Source organism: Emys orbicularis, chromosome 2 (genome assembly GCF_028017835.1).
Source record: "Emys orbicularis isolate rEmyOrb1 chromosome 2, rEmyOrb1.hap1, whole genome shotgun sequence".
NCBI lineage: Eukaryota > Metazoa > Chordata > Testudines > Emydidae > Emys > Emys orbicularis.
The window spans coordinates 111037381-111061379 of NC_088684.1; the positions used below are offsets into that span (position 1 = coordinate 111037381).

At 42.6% G+C, this 23999-nt stretch overlaps 1 protein-coding gene across 1 annotated transcript in view; it reads left to right on the plus strand.

Annotated features, from left to right (window-relative positions):
- KIF13A (kinesin family member 13A) overlaps nt 1-23999 on the plus strand; it is a 202971-nt gene that overhangs the window by 108135 nt on the left and 70837 nt on the right. The window contains exons 5-9 of the mRNA XM_065397999.1: nt 10367-10459; nt 11121-11301; nt 15161-15248; nt 16637-16771; nt 18042-18154. Of these exons, the coding sequence (XP_065254071.1) occupies nt 10367-10459; nt 11121-11301; nt 15161-15248; nt 16637-16771; nt 18042-18154 (610 nt within the window). The remainder of the gene's footprint in view (nt 1-10366; nt 10460-11120; nt 11302-15160; nt 15249-16636; nt 16772-18041; nt 18155-23999) is intronic.

Consider the following 23999-nt stretch of genomic DNA (forward strand, 5'->3'; position numbering starts at 1 on the left):
GGGGGGCAGTCAGGGAGGAGGGGATGGTTGGATGGGGAGGAGGTTCTGGGGGCCAGTCAGGGGATGGGGAACAGGGAGGGTTGGGAGTGGGAGTCCCGGGGGGTCTCTCAGGGGGCGGGGATGTGGATAGGGGTTGGGAGGGCAGTCAGGGGACAGGGAGCAGGGGGGGTTGGATAAGGGGGTGGGGGGTCCCGGGTGGGGGTGGTCTGGGGACGAGGAGCAGAGGGCGGTTGGATAGGGGGTGGGAGTCCCGGGGGGGCTGTCAGGGGGCGGGGGTGTGGATAGGGGTCAGGGTAGTCAGCAGACAGGGAGCAGGGGGTTTGGATAGGGGGCGGGGGTCCCAGGAGCGGGCAGTCAGGGGACAAGGAGCAGGGGGGTTTGGGGGTTTTGAGGGGGGCGGATAGGGGGTGGGGGTCAGGCTGTTTGCGGAGGCACAGCCCTCCCTACCCAGCCCTCCATACAGTTGTGCAACCCCGATGTGGCCCTCGGGCCAAAAAGTTTGCCCACCCCTGATCCAAACACACTGGTTAAGATAAAACAATAAGATAAGGTTATTAACTACAGAAAGATCGATTTTAAATGATTACAAGTAATGATTCATAAAAGTGATGATTGGTTACAAAAGAAATAAGAGTAAAACACAAGCTAATACCTAATTTAACAAGCTAGGTGTCTTAAAAGCAAAAAGGTTTTGTCTCATGATATGTATACAGCAATCTGTACTGGCTGAAAAGCCTTGCAGCCAGGACCATCCCTCCCCCAGTTCAGTGATGCTTTCTTTGTCTTTCAAGCATTGTAGCTACTGTGAGTAGAGATGCCGGGAGAAAGAGGTGATTTGGAGGCCTCTGTCTCTCATTCTTGTACTACTCTCCACTCTTTGAGGAGTCCCCCCAGCTGGTGTGCAGGCGACAAGTAGTCTCTTGTGGACCTGAGGTCTGTGACTCCTCCCTGTGATGGAATGTAGATTTCTAATTCACACCTTACCCCTGCCAGAGAATGGTCACTTACACAGGTGATAGTTTTTAACACCTGGGTGTTAGTCTGTCTTTTGTTTCTAAGGCTATGTCTACACTACAGAGCTTTTAGCGACATGGCTGTACTGGCACAGCTGTGCCGCTAAAAGTTGCACAGTGTAGCTGCTGTTTGTTGGCTCTCCTGCCAACAAAAAAAACTTCTATCCCCAACGAGCAGCGTTCGCATTGTCGGCAGGAGCAGCACTTGTCGCAGCAAAATGTTTGTCTTGGGAGGGGGGGGGGGTTAACACCTCTGAAAGACAAAAGTTTTGTTGTTCAATTGCCAGTGTAGACATCGCCTTAGAAACTGATTTTGGCCTGCTTTTCTTAAACTTGGACCATGTTACAGCAATGATACAGAGTAGAAACTTATAACTTCACATACAATGTTGATATACATATTTTACTAGGACAGTAATGTTCAGCAGATTGACATTTCAAATGATACCTCTGTGACATTCTGTACCTCAAAGTAGCACCCTGGAATCCCCATAATCATCACTGTGATATTATTATATGGCTTGTACAAAGTATGCTTTGTGAGGTATCATTTTGTCAGTCTTGATCTGTTGAACAATAATAACCTGTTGGATCGTATGTACTATTATTGTATGTGACATTATGAAGTATTACTATATGTGTTACTGAAATATGTTGTGAGGCTGTGAACACCCACAACCAATCTTTCAGTTACAACAAAGGAGTAGCCATCAATAGCTAGATGGCGTTAATGGCTCATCAACACACAATCCGCTGTCCTAGAGATTTCTAGGAGGAGGCATGGGGGTGGACTAAAGCAGGTCACAGCAAAGATCTTTCCAACAAGCTGAAAGAAAATATAAAGGAGAGACTGACATCATCACATGGCCTCTCCCCTCCCCCGCCATCTCAAACCTAGTGGAGCATCTGGAGGACAAAGACTTTGAACTGGGGAAGGGTGGTCCCAGGTTGAAAGGTAGTCCCAGCCTGTGTATTGAGGAACTGTAACCTGCTTGTACCATCTTTCAGGGTGAGACATTTTTTGTTTAAACTTTTGCTTAAACTAAAAGTTTAGGATTTAGAAAACATGCTGACTTTTCATTTTCTTAAGGTAACTGTCTCTGACCTTTATGCCTACCACTTATAATCACTTAAAATCGATCTTTCTGTAGTTAAGAGATCTGTTTTATATTTTACCTGAAACAGTGTGTTTTGGTTGAAGTACCTGGGAAATCTCAGCTCAGGTTAACAAGAGCTGTTGCACGTCCACCACCCTTTTGTGGAGTGGCGAACTAGGTAATGAGCTTACACTGGCCTGGCTTTTGACCAGTTTAAGACAATGCAGTTCTGGGGTGCAAGGCTGGGAAGCTGGGGGGAATTGGCTGGAGCTTCTCTATTGATGGTTCATGAGTGACTGGGAAATCATTCATGTAATTCAGTTGTGTCCCTGCCTGTGGATGGCTGTGTAAGTGCAGTTCCTATCAGAGGTTTGTAGCTTGTCATCAGCATCACAGTGTGAGAGACAGCCCGGGCTGGTGGGTTTGGAGGGCTCAGCAATCCCACAGTCCAGGTTGCACCTTGGTGACCCCGTCGCAGCAAGCAGGGTGAAATGCACAGCTTGTTCTGAGTGAGATTTGCAATTCATACACTAGTGTAGAGATTTTAAGTGAGACTTTAAATGCACTAGCTGAGAACAGTCAAAAAGAAGGTTACACGTTTGTTATTTTCTGTTTGCTTATTTTGGGAAAGGGAAGTAGGGGAAAAAGCAGAAAGATGGGCATCAGTGATGCAGTTTCAAAGTTGGCAGGTGGCAGGAAAAGAGAGAACATCAGTGAATCTTGGAGCTAAGGGAACTGGAAATAGGGGTTCAGAAGCAATCTGAGGAGTTAGCACATCAGTGAGCCCTAGAGCTGCAAGCCGAAGAAGCTGAGGCCCAGAAGCAAGCAAGTCCGTGAACCCTAGAGCTGAAAACCTAGGAGGCTGAGGAAAGAGTGGGAGAGACCAAAAGCACCAACTGGATCTGGCAGACAAGCAAAACCAGAACCTCCCCACACCATGGATTCCCACCTCAAAAAATCCACAAATGGGAACAATTGTGTCCTGAATACAAAGAGACAGACGATGTTGCAGAATATTTCACAAGCATACTTTGTACAAAACGTATCATAATCTTGTAAAAGTGGTGAACATCAGACCGTCACACCCAGTATAGTCAGTGAGTTTCCACATGAGTATAGAGGTCTGACTGCATGGATCTTACTCCAGGATCAAGGCTTTCAAACTGCATGGAAGTGATTTGGAGCAGAGGAAAGAATTGGGGTGAGGGAAGAGGAGTGTGTACAGAGGACTAAGAGAGATTCTTGGTGTACCCCTAGTGAATCTCTAATCCTAAAAATGGTTTGTGTTGTGACATTTATGAACAAGAGAGCAATTCTGTTCCAACTTATTTTCAGTGGCTTATTTTTTACTTGTTAAATATCTTTTGGTTTAAATTCTCTGAGGCTTGGTCTTCATCCAGAAGCAAACTTTTTGTGTGGGAAGTTTAATAAAAATCCAGTTTGAATTTAGCTCATGTGATTTTCCCCCCACCCCCCCCCAAACTATGGGCTTTTCACAGGCAGCTTTTCTCTTGGATAACTCAGAGGCTTTATTTTAAATGTCAAATTTAGCATGTACAGTGACAAGATATAGTGCCGTAATTGTGTTTAAGAAGTTTGGCTCTGAAATAACTAAGCTATATATATAGATCAGGTGTGAGAAAATATTCCTTCATTTCAAATGTCACAGTCACACTATGTTAGTAAGATCCAAATGTTCACAAGCATGATATCTGAAAAGTTACACATCTTGGTGTATTATAATGTGATCATTCTAAGAGAAGAAGTGTGTTGTCTGTATCAAAGGTGCCGACTCTGTGAGTGCTCCGGGGCTGGAGCACCCACAGGAAAAAAAAAAAGGTGGGTGCTCAGCACCCACCAGCCACATCTGTTCGGCAGGTGCCCCTGATCAGCTGTTTGGTGGGCGCCCCCAATCAGCTGATCAGGTGGCTTGGGGTGTGTGGAGGGTGGACGGGGGCCTCAGAGGGCTGGGGCAGGAAGAGGCAGAGAGGGTTGGACCCTTGGGGGAGGGGGTGGAATGGAGTCTCGGGGGAGGGGCAGGGTGGGAAGAGGCAGAGTGAGGGTGGGGCCTTGGGGGAAGGGACAGACAGGGGCGGCGAGTTGTATGGGCCCGTGGTGCCCGGGTTCCATGAATATTCAGGGCCGGGGGGCCCAGCTCCACCAATGTTCGTGGCCGGGTCTCTCCCCCAGCCCTGCCTGCTACCCCTGCCTGCTGCCCCCACGTGCCTCCCGGTCCCTCCTGCTGCCTCCCGGGGCCCCCAGCTGCCGCCGCCACCACCACTGGCAGCGCAGTGGTGTTACATGTTACAGTGTGGCCATGGCAGCGCTGTGATGTGGGCAGTGTAGTCCCGCTTTATCGCTGGGGGAGAGCTCTCCCGGTGATAAAAAAAATAACCACCCCGAATGAGGGGTGGCAGCTTCATTGCCAGGAGCATGGCTCTCGTCGATAAAGCGCTGTCTATACTGGCGCTTTTCAGTGCTAAAACTTTTGTCGCTCAAGGGTGTGTTTTTTCACACCCGTGAATTACTAAATTTTTAGCACTGAAAGTGGCAGTGTAGACACAGCCTAAGGCGATTTCCTGCCCATCCGCTCCACGCTGCTCTGGGAAGCAGTCGGCACATCCCTGCGGCACTGGGGGTGTGTGTGTGTCCCCCGCGCCACCCCCGCACCGAGCTGCTGCCAGAGGGGTGTGCGGGTCACTTTCAGGAGCTGGCACCGCCCGAACTAAGCGCTGACCCCCTCCTACACCCCGACCCTCTGCCCCATCCCAGAGCCCACACCCAAACTCCCTCCCAGAGCCCGACGACTCACCCCTCCTGCACCCAAACCCCCTTCTGCACCCCAACCCCCTGCCCCATCCCAGAGTCTGAACCTAAACTCCCTTCCAGAGCCTGCACCCCCTCTTGTATCCCAACCCCCTGTCCCAGCCCAGAGCCTGCACCCAGCACCCAAACTCCCTCCCAGAGCCTTAGGCGAGGGGCGGGACTTGGACCCATTCTAGGCACCACCAAAAATTATCCAAAACTGCCGCCTCTGGGGATGGAGTGGGGGGTGAGGCCTTGGGGTGGAGCACCCCCAGGGAAAAATAAAAGTCAGCGCCTATGGTTTGTATTATTATTTATCAAGGAATGTCACAGACTTGATGTTGTACAGAACATAGAGAGGAAAACCTGATTCTTTCCAAGGAGCAGATGCAAAGATTTTTGTTTTAGTGTCCTACTAGAAATGGATTCTTGACAGATTAAGAATAATAGCTCATTTGATTTCTCTCTCTCTCTGTCATTTTCTACTGTCAGCACTGGGTTTTGCCAGAACGTATTAGCAGGTTTTATGTTTAGTTTTTACCTTTGTATGTTGTTTTAGCTCTGTGTTCATTGTAAGATGAACAAAGTTTGTTGCTGGACAATGATGGTGAATTATAGGCACTATGCCAGTGGATCTCAAACTTTTTTACTGGTGACCCCTTTCACATAGCAAGTCTCTGAGTGCAACCCCCCTTATAAATTAAAAACACTTTTTTATATATTTAACACCATTATAAATGCTGGAGGCAAAGCAGGGTTTGGGGTGGAGGTTGACAGCTCGCGACCCCCCATGTAATAACCTCACGACCCCCTGAGGGGTCCCGACCCCCAGTTTGAGAACCCCTGCACTATGCTAAGTAACATCTTGAAGCTGTGATGATAATTTAGTTGTGATGGCAATGTTCTAGTCAAGACGGAAAAGGAGCTTCCATAATACCTATCCTTAAAGACGAACTTTTAAATTGTGCACTCAATTTCTGATTTTTTTTTAAGTCATTTTTGTTTTTATACGGAATGTATGCTATTAATACAATTTTAAGGTTGTGTTTTGTCACCAACATATTAATAGGTGTGGATTACCAGAGCAACCCTATATGTGCCCACTTCTGCTTGTGTTACAAGAAGGTTTCCTCACTTTGGATTACACAACTAGCTCAGCTAGTGCAGCAGAGAGTTCTGGAGCAGAACGCAACAGAATGAAAGAACCTTAAGTCAGTGTTTTGATAACTAGCTTGAAGGAGCCTTAGGGTTTGTCTACACAGACACTTAGGCCTTGGCTACACTGGCGCTGTACAGTGCTGCAACTTGCTGTGCTCAGGGGTGTGAAAACGCCCTCCACCCCCCGCCCCCCCTGAGCGCAGCGAGTACAGCGCTGTAAAGCGCCAGTGTAATCAGAGCCTGCAGCGCTGCACACTTGCTCGCAGCGCTGCAAGCTATTCCCCTCGGAGAGGTGGAGTACATACAGCGCTATGAGAAAGCTCTCGCAGCGCTGGCGGCGCAACTACACTCGCGCTTCACAGCGCTGCCCGAGTGTAGCCAAGGCCTTAGTTCGTGGCAAATTGGGGTGTAATTCTCTCTCTCACTTGCCTGCCATGCACTAAGTGTCTGTATGGACCTTCCTGCCCAACATTAAAAGTTTCCTAGTGTACATTAATCTACTCCTGTTTCAAAGAGAGAAGGATCAAAATGCACTAAGCACCTCAGTATGCAGCAGCAGGGTCCATAGCAATGCTTAGTGCACGGCAGACTAGTGCAGGGTAGATTTACACCCCAGTTTGCCACAAACCACATATTTGTGTAGACAAGCTTGTCATTTTCACTTGCTTTATTGTAAAGAGGAGCTGTGGTTAGGGCAATGGGTATAATGCCATGAGCTGGGAAACCTGTTTTGCTCCCAAATCTGTCAAAGATTCACTCTGTGGAAGGGTAAATTGACTTACGCTATCTGTAAAATGGAATTTTAATAATGCTCTACCCACTTTTAAAAAGTACTTTGATGAAAAGTCCTATAGAAATGCAAAGTATTAACAGTGGGTAGCATGGGATTATTCAGCAAATACAGTATATAGTGGTATAATACAAAGGCACTTCATTTACTTCCTATAATCATAGATGTACATTTGCATAATTTTATATAATTCTCATAGAGTTTGTGACGACTTAACAAAAAAACTAATGAAAATTAAAAAGAAACCTAATGAAAGAGGAAAGAGATGAGGTGTCTGTGGGAACCATAACTCAGAATTTCCTGGTTTCCATGCAGTTACAATCAACAATACCACTGCCTTATCCAAAAAAAAAAAAAATATTCCACATAATAGAAATTGAAATTCTTCTTTTTTTCTTGTGAATGCATTTTGAAAGTAAGTTTCATTTTATCCCATAACAGTTTAACGTCTAGACTAAACAATACTCTATACATCTGTATTAGAGTGGTTCTGATCTGAAAAGTGACTCTGTAAAAATGCCACTTTAGGTTTCTGTACTAGTGTCTGAATGTCTTCCAGAGCAAGTGGTGCTCAATTTAAATTTTTTTTTTTTTTCTGATTGCCAGCCCTGCAAAAACTCAACTGGTCTTGTGAGTCAAGCTATGGTCTTGCCTACATCTGCATTGTCATCAGTAATAAAGATTCTGCAGGCCAGATTATATCCATCACACATGTACTCCGTTCTATACTACTTTATTTCCATCTTCTCTTTTGGGATAGGCTGGAAGTCCTCCTCGTATTACTGGTCAGGAGTGGGTGCAATGCGTCTTCTGTACCGAAATAGAATTTTTTTGATATTTCCTGTTTTCTTTCCCCACAAGCGCTCTACTGAATTTTAATTTTACCTTCTTTGAAATATACATATTCAACCTCAATCACCATTTAACTTTGCAGTCTTATCTGGCAGAAAAGCAAGTGGCTCCCTGTGAAATGAATGCTTTGATAACTCCAGAATGTGCCATCAGGAGTTGGCTGAAGAAGCAAGTTTGTGCATTCTTAGATCCTCTGATTGGTGCTGCATATTCTTCACCCAAATATCCGTGATAAGTGTCTGTTTTAGTGTTTTCTATAGTGCTTATCACCATAGCTTCTAAGAAAGACATCCCAATTCCTTACTGTAGAGATGGTTGCAATATTGTGGAGGGTTGTGACTTCAACCAAAAAGTAAACTGCAGGAGGAAACAAACTCTTAAGCCACAAAGATCCTGTTTTCAACTGCATTTCACTAGCAGTAAAAATATGGGAAGAAAGAAAGTGCATATTTCAGCAGAATTGTTTCTAAGGCATCAAGTGACTAAAATTTTTAATTATCTGACAGATTTGTGGCACAGAAATCTCACACTGTAATAAAGGACGTTGCTGATTGTTTTAAGCTGCTAATGGGTAATGAAGTACCTGTAAACAAGACTAATTTCAAGTTGTACAGAATAGTTACGACTGGACAATGTGTATCATTCAATATATTATAAATGAGTGAAAATCTTTTATATGATGAATTGAGGTAACAGAACACTGATGTATCTGTGGTAATTTCAAAAATGCCATATTCCAGATTGCAGCAGTTGTCTACATCCTTGCATCATTTGGCATATTTGAGTTATGAAATTCACAAAAGAGTCTGCTTAGCAGTTATGGAGATATATATTGTATCCCATATATTCATCACCTTGTGTTATTTGAAACTTATACTTTTTACCTTGAGGTAATTCAATCCAATGCTGGAATGCAAATGGGGTTCTCCTCTTTTTTTCTGGTTTCAGAGTAGCAGCCGTGTTAGTCTGTATCCGTAAAAAGAACAGGAGTACTTGTGGCACCTTAGAGACTAACAAATTTATTTGAGCATAAGCTTTCGTGGGCTACATCCGATGAAGTGGGCTGTAGCCCACGAAAGCTTATGCTCAAATAAATTTGTTAGTCTCTAAGGTGCCACAAGTACTCCTGTTCTTTTTTTCTCTCCCTCTGTATAAGCAGTGCCGAGTTAAGGGTGGGAAGTTTGTTTTTAACTTTATATACACCGCATAGTGATTTTGTAGAATATTTGATGGTCATTGCTGCTTATCTCTTATTTAAGACTGAGCTGTTTAAACACTTTGAAGTGCAAGTAGCCAAACTTTTCCTTGGCTTAGCAGGTATGCTGATGAGTTTAACTGCTCTCAGATCAGGAATGTTTTGTGGGATCAAAATCGATTTTATTTATATACACATGAATCACAATATTTTGTTTAGTCAAATATTGTCATTTGTGTGTGTATATAAATAAAAATGCTTTTGATCTCTCAAAATACGCCTTATCTGAGAGCAGTTAAACTCATCAGCATATCCGCTAAGCCAAGGAAAAGTTTGGCTAGTTGCACTTCAGTGTTTTAACAGCTCAGACTTAAATAAGAGATAAGCAGCAATGACCATCAAATATTCTACAAAATGACTATGCAGTGTGTAAAAAGGTTAAAAACACACACACACCCCGCCCCAAACCCCACCCTTAACTCAACACTGCTTATTTTGGGAGTCGATGTAGATGGCACACTTCCCAGAGCAGAGCTCAAAATACACAACATACTTGCCCTGTTGGTGGTGCACAGAGTCTGAACTTTTGGATGACATCCACTGTTCCTACGTTCATATCTTGGCTCGTAATGCTTAAAGCATACTTAAAATCTGCTATGACTGTTGCACACAACAGAGGATTTTCATATGGGATCTTTGTATCTAGATTTTCAAACTAATACTTACCAGAAAGAAAAAAAAAAAAAAAAAAAAGATAGGCTGGAGTATATGCTAAGCTAAGCCATTCAGCCCAATAATATACATATCATCCCTAGACAGAATCTCAATTCTTTCATTTTGCTCAAGGTGTCACCTTGACATGGGAAGAAAAATAACTGGCTTTTATTGAAACTTGAGAACCAGATCACAAGAGTGAATAGCTGGGACAATCTCTAGTAAGTGTTCTTTAAACTGGGACACTAACACATTATAATAGTGATGCTGCAGTAATTAGCAATTTTGCTACTACACTCCATGTGTATTTTTGTAATTCAAGAATGCATACTGGCTAAAATTTTCACACTTGGTTGCCTTAAAGTTTAGCCACCTAGATTCTTTTCTAGGCACCTAATTTTAGTTGCTTGATTTTCAGAGGTGTTGGATGCCTGTAGTTCTCACTGAAGTAAATGTGAAGTGCTCAGGACCTATGAAAACTGGGCAACTTTTTTTAAATACTTAAATATAGCTTGTGGTGCCAGTTTTAGGCAACCAGGCTTGAAATCTTGGCCATTTTGATTTTTGTGTGTTAACAATGTTTTTCTTCCTTAGCAATGCTCTCAGAAGAACAAACATTTCCTTTTAGATTTCCATGTCAGTAAAATCACAATTTACTCAAGGTTTAAGAATCTTGCTCCTTTATTTTAAATAAACTGTGATGTTTCTTTATGATTTGCTATTTTGTTTTTGTTTATTTTAGGTCAAGAAGTGGTGTTTAAGTGCCTTGGAGAAGGAATTCTTGAAAAGGCCTTTCAGGGATATAATGCTTGTATTTTTGCCTATGGACAGACAGGTGAGAGGGTCTTCTGTTGATCTGAGGAAAAGGTGGAGATGGCTTCTTTGTGAGTTTGTGGGGGGGAATCAAACAAAAATATTAGAACTGAAAAGAGAATCTAAAAATTCTGTGGGAAAACAGTAAAAATAAAAAAATCCTTCAAACACCATTGTTTTGCTACAGTATTATATCTTCTGTTTCATTTTTAACTAAGTACTTGATTGACAGCTCTGGAGATTGAAGTCATCCTCTATTTAAACAGAAAATGGGTTCAGCAAGGCCAGTGGCAGTGCAATATTCCTTACACAGTTGTAAATGGATGTTTAGTTTCTACCTGCAGGAGCCACTGTCTAGGATTGAATTGGAAATTCATATTCTGTGCCCATTCATCCTTTTGTGTGTGTCAGGTGAGACTGACAACAAGGGTTGCCAATAAATGGCAGTTGTGGTAGAGGTGTTGTGAAAGATTCCTGTATTGATTTACCTATTTCTTTTCTTTTGCACTCAGATGAACATGCTGACTGCTTGGTATCCTCCAAGTCACTTTGTTCTCTTAGGTGCTTCTTGAAGAATAAACGAGAGAGGAAAACATACATTGTGTGAATAATTTAGTGACTATTTGAGAAATTGCAGGATGCTTTAAAACATTCCATTTCTCTTTCCCTTTGCTTTTCTCTAGGTTCAGGAAAATCCTTCTCAATGATGGGCAATGCAGAGCAGCTCGGCCTGATCCCACGGCTCTGCTGTGCTTTATTTCAGAGAATCTCTGTAGAAGAAAATGAATCTCAGACCTTTAAAGTTGAAGTGTCCTATATGGAAATCTATAATGAGAAGGTCAGAGATCTGTTAGACCCTAAAGGGTGAGTAGTTTTTTATATTAGTTGAAACTGCAACATAGAACTACCCACTTTGAAAGGGTTTGAGAAGCTTTTGTGAACTTGTATATGTATAAAACTTGTTCAGAAAGGATCACATGCCCAAAATGTTAAAGTGAACAGTTCTCAAATAATACCAAGTTTGTAAAGCGTGAACATGATGATGTTGATTTAGGTTTGGTCTATACTAGAAAATTAGGTCGGCATAACTAATCCAATCAGGAGTGTGGATTTTTTACACCCCTGAGCAATGTAGTTATGTCAGCCTAACTCCGTGTGTAGACATCTCTAGGTTGGCAGAAGAATTCTTCTGACCTAGCTACCGCCTCTTGGGGAGGTGGATTACCTATGCCAATGGGAGAACCCTCCCGTTGGCATAGGCAGTATCTACACTGAAACGCTGAAGCTGTGCCGTTGTAGTTTTTTAAGTGTAGACATACCCTTCCTTACTTGTATCTATTTGAATAGATGCTTAAAATAGCACCTTTTAACTAGTCACGTCATTAACTGTAGAAATGCAGTCACTTTTGGATCAGCTTATTACAGCTGTTGAACAACACACACTATCTCTATATACATCCGTTTAAGACAGGAAAAGAATGCTGCCCTTTTACATGGGGAAGAAGGGATGAATGTATTTGATATAAGAATATTTATTGCCATAGTTGCAGAAGTGTAACCTTGAATATCAGCAGCATTCTCAGATTTTGTATATTTTGTAAGACAATGTTTTTATAGAGAAGTATTTTCTTTTTAGGAAATGTAGATTAATTTTAAAGGACCAAGAACACTAAGCAGAGTAAATATATGATTGTAAGGGGTGGGGGAAATACAGAAAACTAAAAAGGCATATCAAATTCATCAATACATTGGGGCAACTTGATTCTTCCTTATTTGTGGCTGTGTGATATATGGCAACTCCTGATATACTAGCTAAAATATGTCATTATTTTATAGAAATATTTGACTCACAATTTCTCTTAACAGCTTGCAGTGCTTGTGGAAGCCTTACAAGGGAAAAGACGGCCCAATCCTGCATCCTTCATTACACACCCCATACTCCTAATTATTTCACTAGGAATTCTGATTGTGATAGGAATGTCGGATTAGGCCTGAAACTTGTTAGATGACTTTTGTCTCCCCTCCCCACTGTACTCCCTCAAAACAAAATAAAACAAAAAAATCTATCCCCTAAAATTGGACATAAACTAATATACGCACTTATTATGTGTTACATATTACATGTGTCTATCCAGCCATTCCCTATAACTAGACATCAGTGATGATGCTTGAATCTTTCTCTCCTAGTTCCCTGTATTTAAAAGAATGAATAATTATGAGAAAACTAAAAAACAAATTAAAGACATTTTATTCAGAGCATTATCCTTCATTTGTGTAGAATTAGATATGGACAACAAATGAAAAATCCAGTCATACTCTCCAGTGTCAAATGTGAAGCTTTCTCTGGCAAGCAGAGGAGACCTAAACCATCAGTTTCTGCATTAAAAAAACTGTCTCTTATGGTTCCAAAAATAACCTTGTAAATGTAAACCAATGCTGGGCTGACTTCTGAGAATGCAGAAACTTAAGTGTCCTATTTAATGCTCATAGTGCATCAGAATGAAAGTACAGTAGAACCTCAAAGATATGAACACCAGGGTTATGGACTTATTGGTCAACTGGATACCATATGGAACTGGAAGTAATCAATCAGGCAGCAGCAGAGACCCCTCCACCCCACCCCAAAAAAATCCAGCAAATACTGTACTGCTGTGGGGCTTCAGCCACAGTATGGAGGGAGTCAAGGCTCGGGGCTTTGGCCACATGGGGGGCACTGAATCTTGGGGCTTGAGTCCTGCAGAGGGTGCCGAGGCTTGGGGCTTTAGCTATGAGGGGAGTCCCTGTTTTAGCCTCAGCGCTCTCCCCGTAGCTAAAGCCCTGGCGCCCCCCCTCCCCCCCCGCCAGCTGAAACTGGGAGTGGAACTGTGGGGAGCCACGGTGCCCCCCACGGGGCAGAAGCCAGGAACGGAGCTGCAAGGTTGAAGCCCTGAGCTATGGTGCCCTCTGTGAGGCTGAAACTGGGAGTGGAGCCACGGGGCTGAAGCCCTGAGCCCCAGTGCCCCCCCAGGTCTAAAGCCCTGAGTCCTAGTGCTCCTGCAGGGCAGAAGCCCTGAGCCCCCCACCCTCCGGCTGCAGCCCCAGTCCCCCTGTGGCTGACGTCCGTAAGGTCTAGTTCAGAGTTACGGAACATTTCAGTTACGAACAACCTCCATGCCCGAGGTGTCCATAACTCTGAGGTTCTACTGTAACTGACTCTGGTCAGTTTCTTCTATTGAAAACCCTGTATAGCAATGAAATGAGAAATCATGTCACTTTCACTCTGTTCGGGCAAGCTATGAGGCAAGGCGTACAGGTATTCACAGGGGAAGAGGACTGGAACACCAGAAGCAGGGGGAGAAGTAGTCAGGGAATTCTGGAGTTGGAAAATACCTTCTCCTGGTAGTCACAATGAGACTGATATACAGAAGGGAGTCCTAGAAGAAGGTTTGTAAAGCCTAACGCTTGATCTACAATAGAAAATTAGGTCAGGTTAACTACATCAGTCAGGGGTGTGAAAAATCCACACCCCTGATCGTTATAGTTAAACTGGCCTAAGTCCCTGTGTAGATAGCGCTAGGTCAATGGAAGAATTCTTCTGTCGACCTAGCTACTGCCTCTTGGGGAGGTAGATTACCTATGCCCATGGGAGAATCCCTCCTATAGGTGTAGGTGTGTCTACACTGAAGCCCTATAGCAGTGCAGCTGTGCCACTATAACCTTTTAAGCAGTGGTTCTCAAACTTTTGTCTGGTGACCCCTTTCACATAGCAAGCCTCTGAGTGCGACCACCCTTATCAATGAAAAACACTTGTTTATATATTTAACACCATTATAAATGCTGGAGGCAAAGCGGGGTTTCGGGTGGAGGCTGACAGCTCGCGACCCCCCATGTAATAACCTTGTGACCCCCTGAGGGGTCCGATCCCCCAGTTTGAGAACCCCTGCTTTTAAGTGTAGACAAACTCTAAATATGTAGTGGTTGACTTAATTGTATTTATTAGGTGATAAATCCTAGAACCCTCCCCCTCCCAGCAGCCACTGATAGGGGCTGAGCTTCTCAATAAGGCATTGTCCCATGGACTTCACTGAGAGCCACCTGCCATCCCTTATACTTTGTATTTGCCCTGGCAGGTGGGTTTAGTTCTCTGGATAGGTTTCTGTTTGTTTGTTTTTGTTTTTTTTGTTTTGTTTTGTTTTTTAAAAAAACACTGACTGTGAATATGTGCCCAATATATACAGAATTGTATATGTCAATTAACAGATACAATTTAAAGATTAGGTTGTTACATTTGGATAAAGTGTGAAAAAATATAAAGGTTTGAGTTTCTTCCTTGATTTGCTCTATTACATCCCAGATTTTTGTTTGTTTTCCATTTTTGTCTATAGAAAAAAGTAATATGAAGCATTTCAGGGTCTGTTATAACCCCCCACCCTCACCCAACCCCTCCAACAAGTGTGTGCATTTAAAAACAAATTCAGATTGTAATGATTAAAACCTAGTAGGTAGATTTAACAATAGAAATAAGAGCAAAACAAATCCAGAGTTTATCTGGAAGGTGGTTTTGCTATTACTTTAATCATTTAAAAAAAACAAACAGAATTTTAAAAATGGATTTCTAAGTTCTATAACTGATATATTGGCACTTCAGACAATTACTTTCATTGATTTCTTTTTTAACCAATAAAGTTCATAATAATAGATTGCTATGGGAAGTTTTTGAATAACACCCTGCTTTGTTCCTAAGGAGCCGGCAGTCCCTTAAGGTTCGAGAGCACAAAGTATTGGGGCCATATGTAGATGGCTTGTCTCAGCTGGCTGTTACTAACTTTGAGGTAAATATAAACTGATGACAAATAACTAAATAACATTTCTGTAAACAGGGTGATAAGGAATTTTGTACTATGTAAACCAGTATCTACTCAGATGTTTTGGTTCTTTGAGATGATTTACATGTTCTAATATTTGGCTTCGTTATTGACAGTCACAAAAATGTCTGCCTGAAGACTCAGGTCTATTTATTTCAATTAAAAGATTTTGGTCCAGTCTTTTTTCCCCATGGAAGTCAATGGAAAAATTCCTGTTGACTTCTGTGGCAGCAGTATCAGGCTCTTCGTTTTTGGCGATTACAGTGTATATGTAGCCAGTGTGTTAAGTTTGCCAATATTTCTTTATTATTTTCATTGTTTTCTACCCATTGGTTACACTTTTCTTGTATTATTTGTATCAGATTTTATCATAGCTGCAGAAGGGCCCACTTGAGTCACTCTGACTCTTTTGAAAATGTTATGTTTCTAGGGTTTATAAAAGACAATAAAAGGTAATATTTACAGAAATGCTGTACACGCTGCATGGAGCTTTCTTTATAAAGGAAATTGGATGAAAAACCTGTTTAAGTATTTTTTAAAAATGGCAGAAAATCTTCACTAATACTTTTCATGTACTACTAAAGGAGGAAAGACTACTCTTTTCAGAGACTTGTATACTTCTGAGGCAGATGTACACAATGTAAGCATGAAAACTACCTTCTGGTTCACTTAGATAGTATGTGTTGAATATAATATTAAAGCTCAAATAAATGAAAGAAGCAGTTTCTCTCAGTCATTGACAGATTGCAGTTTCTCTGGTTCCAACTTTTATGAATTATGGTAGCTAAGGGAAAACCAAATGCAGTCAATCCTCTCCAAAAGAACATTTTGCTAGTGTGAATTTTCACAACTTTTTTTTAATGCACATTTGCTCAGGAGAGTCAGCAAGCACATGTATCAAACTCAACATAATTGCCTTTGGTTTTATACATATAGAAAGGTACAGTCTCTAAGTGAGGTAACCCTTTAAGCCAATTAAGTGAAGATAGTATTAGTGCTGCTCACTGAAGAAACAAGTTGTGTTCATCTATCTAAATGGTTTTCTATTGGCCTAATTACTGGCATTAAACAAATATGACGAGTAATGTGGATGTTGTCAGCATGTTCTCAGCTACAGAGGAATAGAGATTGTAGCTTTGTGTGTGTCAGAACTGGGCTTAAGTACAGCACTTAGAAATTTAGTGGTGTGAATAACTTCAGCCTATCAAATTATGCACCCTTTGTACTCTATATATCTCAAAATGTATGGAGAAGGTCCTCATCTTTTCTATGTTAATGAGAATTTTGTTTAGTGGGAAGAACAATTTCACCCACTTTTATCTTAACATCCCTTTTTACTATGTGTTATGCTCCAGGATATTGAGTCCCTGATGTCGGAGGGAAACAAATCTCGAACGGTTGCTGCAACCAACATGAATGAGGAAAGCAGCCGCTCTCATGCTGTATTCAATATTATAGTAACTCAGACACTTTATGACCTGCAGTCTGGTGTAAGTGTGTGTTTATGGTGGTCCTTGTTTGAAATAAGAGGGACTTGCTGCCATTTTTCTCCTTTCAGCCACTCAGCCTCCAGGATTTACATTTCAAGGGTGATAAATTTAAAGGAAACTTGGAGAACACAATTGAAGTCCATTGTCAGGATGCATACTGTTATACATCTATAAGTAGCACTGCTTAATCTGGGATAAGGAGACACAAATGGCCTACCATTTTAAAACTTAAGCTGCCTTGACTCCTGAGGGGAGTTTTTACCTCTGCCTTAAGAGTCATAATGTCACCTGGGGACACAGTTTCCTGTATGATATTACATTACCCTTTCCTTTGATCCTGTTAGTGTTTATTATTTGTGTGGAAAGGTAGAACACATGAGTATTCTCTTGGTTTGGCTTTTCTTTTGTCTTTAAGAGTGTGAGTACACTGCCGTTGGAAGTGTGATTGCAGCATGGGTAGCTATATCTGAGCTAGCTTTACTCAAGCTAGCATGGGTTACCAATAGCAGTGAAGCTACAGCAGCAAGGCCTTAGGCCCGGGGTAGCCACCCAAATAAGTTCCCAGCATCCTGGGCGGGCTTGTACAGCCCTTACTGAAGCACATGCTGCCATGGCTTCACTGCTAATTGTACCCATGGTAGCTAGATTGCAGCATGTGTAGGCAAACCCAAGCTAGTGTTCACCACACTCCCTGATTGCAATATAGACCTATCCTGTCTTTATTGTAACTTGAACTATTTTCCATTGGTACTTAAAAGGTAATCCATCCTCAAATATTTTTTTTGAGTCAAATTGAAACACTTTGATGATTCCCTTAGCTCATCTATTAAAGATGATGATTCAGATTGAAATTAAATGTACAAGGAAAACTATGGAAGCAGCCAGTTGCCAAATGAGAGATGAGCATGCTGTTTAAGACTGACTACTGTAAAACCTGTCCTAGACAGAAGATTTTTGCTGCATTAGCATTGGCAACACTTTAATAGCTTACCATGCCAGTAAAGTTATTGAACTTACACCATAGTTAATGCTATTTCATAAGTGGTGCAATCCTTAGGGATAAAGCGATATGAGAGTAACTGTTTAAAAAAATTAAAAAGCTTTATGGGAATTCCTTTTTCTTCAGGCTCTCTTACACCTCTAGTTTGTCACTGTTCATAATGCACTGCTCATAATACAGCAGGATTTAAGTACTGCACGTATATCTGGTTCTCTAGCATTTTGTATTCACATTTCTTGGCTATTTGTCTCCTATGTTTCATTCTTCTAGAATTCTGGAGAGAAGGTCAGCAAGGTCAGCCTGGTGGATTTGGCTGGTAGTGAGAGAGTGTCTAAAACAGGAGCTGCAGGAGAACGTCTGAAGGAAGGCAGCAACATAAACAAGTAAGGACACTGGCAAATATGAAGTGTGAAAATTAATCTTCCAAGATTAGTGTTTCACTGCCTGCCTGGAATCACTTGTCTCAAATCACTTCAAGTGATGCTTCTGGTGAACAAGCAGTTTAATTATGTTTTTTCAGCAACTATGTGCTGAACACCACATTATACATTGATGTAGGGAACCCGATTCATACATGATTCAGTTGAGATCTTTGTGCTGCTTATTTGGAAAAAGTGACAACAGCACTCTTAAAGAATACACCTTTGTGATTCATTTACACACTCTTTCCTCAGACACATGTAGCAATCTCATCATTGAAAAATGTAAGCAATAAAAGGAAGACTACAAACCATAAAACATTAGGTGAAAACTGGATGGCTTTGCTCCAACATGTGCTAAAAATATGTAAGAGTATAATTCACAGTTTAAGAAAAATAGGTCACAATGAAGGTGTGTAAGTTTAAGGTTGCCTAGGGGCATCTGTAACTCAAGCAATGACAATGTATAGGGCATTTTGCTACCATAAGTACTGTGTTATTCCACAAAACAAATACTTAGCATGATATCACCATTGTCTTAAATATATTAATTTCTGGGAAAAATGAGATAAAATGCAGCATCCAAACCTAGCACTTTTTTCAATTACCAATTTTAAAAGTTTCCATACAACTTTTTTGGTTCTCTGTAAGGGGAGCAGGACAGCAGAGGTATATTTCAGCAACATTTATACTATAATATTAAAAACCTAATCTCTTTTAGAAGCTGGACAGGTCCAGAGATTCTTCTGTAAACACCAATCTACTTTGCATCAGGGTGTCATGTTAAAAAGTTTACATGATTGGCACAGTAGGGTTAAGAATCACTACATGTGATGGGAAACTGGATGGCTTTAGGTTAGTAGTGTGGTATGTGGAGTCTTAACCCTCAAGGTCACTGATTCAATTCCAGCTCTTAGTTTTAGTTTCTGGTCACTATGAATCTCATGGTTGGTCACAGGCCTACGGGAAATGAGATGGTTGTCTCAGTCTAACTCCTAGTGGAAAAGTGACACATCACAAAGACCATTGCCACAAGAGACGCTAATTGCCATTCATGCTGGCAGTCTTGGCATATATACCGAGAACTGAATGGGCATTGAGAGTGAACTCTCCTCACTTTTCCCTATAACCTGATCCCTCCAAGTCAGGCTTTACATCCTTTATTGTGGTGGCAGTTTTGGAATCTTGTTCTGTCCGGGCTGTATCTTTTCTGTGGATAGAGATACATAGATTTCAAATCTTTCATGAGTACTAAATTTTACTTTGAAACATGTCTAAAAAGAGAATAGAAAAAAAAAAACCCTCTTCATACATTTCTGTATGTACTTTTACCCCAAGTTAAGTTCTTGCATGGTATAAGTCTGTGTCCCCTTTATCCATTTATTCACTGCTCTCTATTTGGAACTCCACTTCATGCTTGAAGGCTGAAGAGAATTCCTTCAGTGTTGTACTGTGGTGTTCTTTACCTCTCTTTTCCCACACCTTGTAGAATTATCTAACTCTTTCACTTACAAGAAGGCACAGAACTTGTATTTGTTTTGCACTTGCGGAAAAAAGGCATTTTTATTTTGAGAGAGGTAGATTTTTCCCTCTCGTTCTGAAAGTGCATTGCAACCAATAATTAAAGTTTGTTTCTAGAAGTTGTGCTACTAGAACTGATTTTCACAGAACACTGAGCATAAACCATTTCTCCTATTAAAATGTGTGAATAATGTGTAGCACACATACTTTGTATTGTCACTCAGAATAGTATGTCTCTGAAATAGATAGTGAGCTCTTTGGGGCAGAGAAAATAGTTGAGATTTCCAAAATGGCACTGAAAATTTTAGCAACACACCATCTTACAATAATCAACACATTTTATAACATTGTGGACAGTGAATTTGACTGACTTGTAAAGTATCCCAGGTTTTTTTTATCATGAGGTCAAAAGCAGAGTGGCTATAATTGCTTGAAATGGCAATAATCCATTAGAACAGTGGTTCTCAAACTAGGGCCGCTGCTTGTTCAAGGAAAGCCCCTGGCGGGCCGGGCCGGTTTGTTTACCTGCCGCGTCCGCAGGTTCAGCCAATCGCGGCTCCCACTGGCCGCGGTTCGCCGCTCCAGGCTAATGGGGGCTGCAGGAAGGGCGGCCAGCACATCCCTCGGCCCGCGCCGCTTCCCGCAGCCCCCATTGGCCTGGAGCGGCAAACCGTGGCCAGTGGGAGCCGCAATCGGCCGAACCTGCGGATGCGGCAGGTAAACAAACTGGTCCGGCCCGCAAGGGGCTTTCCCTGAACAAGCGGCGGCCCTAGTTTGAGAACTACTGCATTAGAATATAATCCATATTGATTGCTATATGTAACTGCTTTGGATGAGAATGTGAAAATAAAGGAAGGCAAAGCAGTCTGACATGCATTAACAGGGCTGGGCCACCCCTACAGTACATCCACATAAACCAAAAATTTTGCAGGGCGACTTCTGTGGCATCTAACCAGTTCCTGCAGATTTGCTTGGAAGTTCAGTTTCTACATAAAAGCAAACACTGTGGATGAAATAGACTCTTCTCCAGTTATATCCTCCCCTTCTCTCCCCCACAGCTCATCCTACCTCAGGCACTCCTTTTATTTTTGGGAATGCTTTGGAGGGAAGGGATAGTTTGCTCCATCCCCATCAGCTCCAGAAATAATTTGCACAATGTAAGTCTTAGATCTTGCTATCAGTGTATTAGGAGTCTGCTTTCTGCAGAGAGCACTTCTGTTTTGTTCTCAGAGGTAGTGCAACTCCTTTTAAAGGAGATGCACACGTTGTGCTCTCTCATTGAGACTTTGTTTGTTTTCTCTAGTTATTTACCTTAACCTAAAATAAGTCATTCAGGCTTACAGTGATCCAGATATATGACTTCTTTTTGTATATAAAAATAACATAAGAAGATGGCCCTCTCCAGCCTTCCTTCCAGAGGGTGCTGGGTGGCTACTTGTCTCCCCTCCATCAGGGTTTTCAAGGGACCTGCCCCATAACGGTCTTCCTCTGTCCTTGCAAAGATCTTCAGAAGAGCTGAATGTGCCTGCTTCTCTTCCAGTAGAGTACTGGCTAGCATACTGACCATAGGGGCAGCGGTACCCCACAGTCCTTTGCAATGTATCTGGGGAATCTCTAGAAAACACATAATACGAGGCACAGACTAAATCAACCATTGATTAGTGCCTGCCAAGAGTTAAAGCACTCTTCTTAAACAGGACGTAATTTCGATGCTTTTTAGTAAAACCACAGTTGTTGCTATCATAATTGTAACTACTAAGCAAGCCTTTGAAAACAAAATTAATATTGCCCACAATACTGTGATCTGAGTAGCTTTCATAATACTAGGAGCAGTAGCTGGGTTCTATTTACTAAATGTCAATGAAAACCCTATGAAAATGGGCTGAAACTATGCCATTCAGTGCAGTGTTCTCCACTCTGATAAGCAAGCACCACCTCTACCACTGCTGCCTCAGGGACTTGTTCGGAATGTGCAGGCCTCCAACTGCACAATAGCAAGTGAGCCCAGTCATGCATAAGGAAAAGGGATGTTGAAAATGTGAAACCCACAGAAGCGACTCTCTTTCATGTATTCTGCACCAGGCTGCCAAGTAAACTTACTCTTTCTGAACTGTCCCAGCTTATTGGGTGGTGGTGGTGGCTTTTGTTAAAGGGCATTATGTAAGCAATATCAGACAACAGTGTGTAGATTAGATTAAAGTAATTACACATCTCCGGTGCATTGTGAGTTATGGAGCAAAGTAGACACTGGAATAGTTTAATTATTTTATTGCAGCCATTTCTCATAATACTTCCCTTACAATGTTTAGACAATGGCTTTTGTTACAATTTCTTCATTTGTATTTTTAAGGGATGTTTATTTTGGTATTATTACATTTGTTAACAATTAGCTGTATAAAACAGATTGTATTTTTTTATTAATAATAATTCATAATACCTAGCTCTTGTGTAGCAATTTTCATTGGTAAATCTCAAAGCTTCTTACAAAAGAGGTCACTATTGTTATCCCCATTTTACAGATGGGGAATCTCAGGACAAAGGTGAAGTGACTTGCCCAGCAGGTCACTGGTAGATCTGGGAATAGAACCAGAGCTCCTGAGTCAGTTCAGTGCTTTGTCCACTAGACCACACCGCCTAGTTAAAGCCATTTTTCTGAAGTAGCAATAAAGGGTTAAATCTTTAATGCTGTGTTAATAAGTGACTATTTGTTTCACTAAAATAAGTGCCCCTTTATTAAAGCCTGCTCTATACAGTTAAATTAGTTGGCTTTACATAGGGCCTTTGAGGAGCAGTTTTGGATGCAGAGGTTGCTTTAGTGTTTTCCTTCGGACTACTTGCTTGGGTGAAACTTTTCCCACTTTCTCTTGCTTTTACATTTCTCCTTATTCCTAGGGGTCTTCTGTTTTTGCCACTGTTCCTCTAGCTCAGTGTTTCCCAAACTTGGGACGCCGCTTGTGTAGGGAAAGCCCCTGGCAGGCCGGGCCAGTTTGTTTACCTGCCGCGTCCGCAGGTTCGGCCAATTGCGGCTCCCACTGGCTGCGGTTCGCCGCTCCAGGCCAATGGGAGCCGCTGGAAGTGGCGGCCAGTATGTCCCTCGGCCCGCGCCGCTTCCAGCAGCTCCCATTGGCCTGGAGTAGCGAACCGCGGCCAGTGGGAGCCACGATCGGCCGGACCTGCGGACAGGGCGGGTACACAAACCGGCCCAGCCCGCCAGGGGCTTTCCCTACACAAGCGGCGTCCCAAGTTTGGGAAACACTGAGCTAGCTGATGGATATTCAACAGCACACCCTTAAAGAGTCTGCTATTGGTGCTCCTTAATTGTCTTGGGAGGTTGGTCTGGAGCAGTGTGTGGCACCCCAATATTTGCCATCTTCACAGCCTCTGGAAATGAGAGATTAGGAATCCAGAAATCAATTTTCCCTGACAGTACTGCAAAGGCTGATGTACTTTCACTTATACAACAATTTAAAATTAAAATACCCCTTTGTGCTGCATGGTATGGTCATTCATGCACTGGTATTCTATGTACAAATAGGCAAATATACATGCTAGGACAGGGGTGGCCAACCTGAGCCTGAGAAGGAGCCAGAATTTACCAATGTACATTGCCAAAGAGCCACAGTAATACATCAGCAGCCCCCATCAGCTTCCCCCTGCTCCCAGCATCTCCTGCCCACCGGCAGTCCCGCCGATCAGCATCTTCCCCTCCCTCCCCGCACCTCCTGATCAGATGTTTTGTGGTGTGCAGGAGGCTCTGGAGGGGGGGAGGAGTGAGGGCATAGCAGGCTCAGGGGAGGGGGCGGGAAGGGGGGTGGAGTGGGGGCAGGGCCTGTGGCAGAGGCAGGGGTTGAGCAGTGGGCACCCCTCGGCACATTGGAAAGTTGGCGCCTGTAGCTCCAGCCCCAGAGTCGGTGCCTATACAAGGAGCTGCATATTAACTTCTGAAGAACTGCATGTGGCTCCGGAGCCACAGGTTGGCCACCCCGGTGCTAGGATGTGTGATCATAAGGACAAATTGACATGCCCCTCCCAAAATCTTATTTCCTTCTACTCCCTTGTCTATACTCCATCCATGCCTCCTCTCATAACATCCCAGTATGTCCTTCTGCTGCACGATATTGGAACATTTTCCATAAGAGTTGTAACAGCTGGAACTCCTTCAGATCTCTCATTAAAGCACTTTTATGCAACATCTTTTGACCATTATTTACTGCTTTTATTGCAATAACACTCAAAGGCCCCAATCAGGGGCATGGCCTCATTCGGATAGGCACTGTGCCAAGCCCCA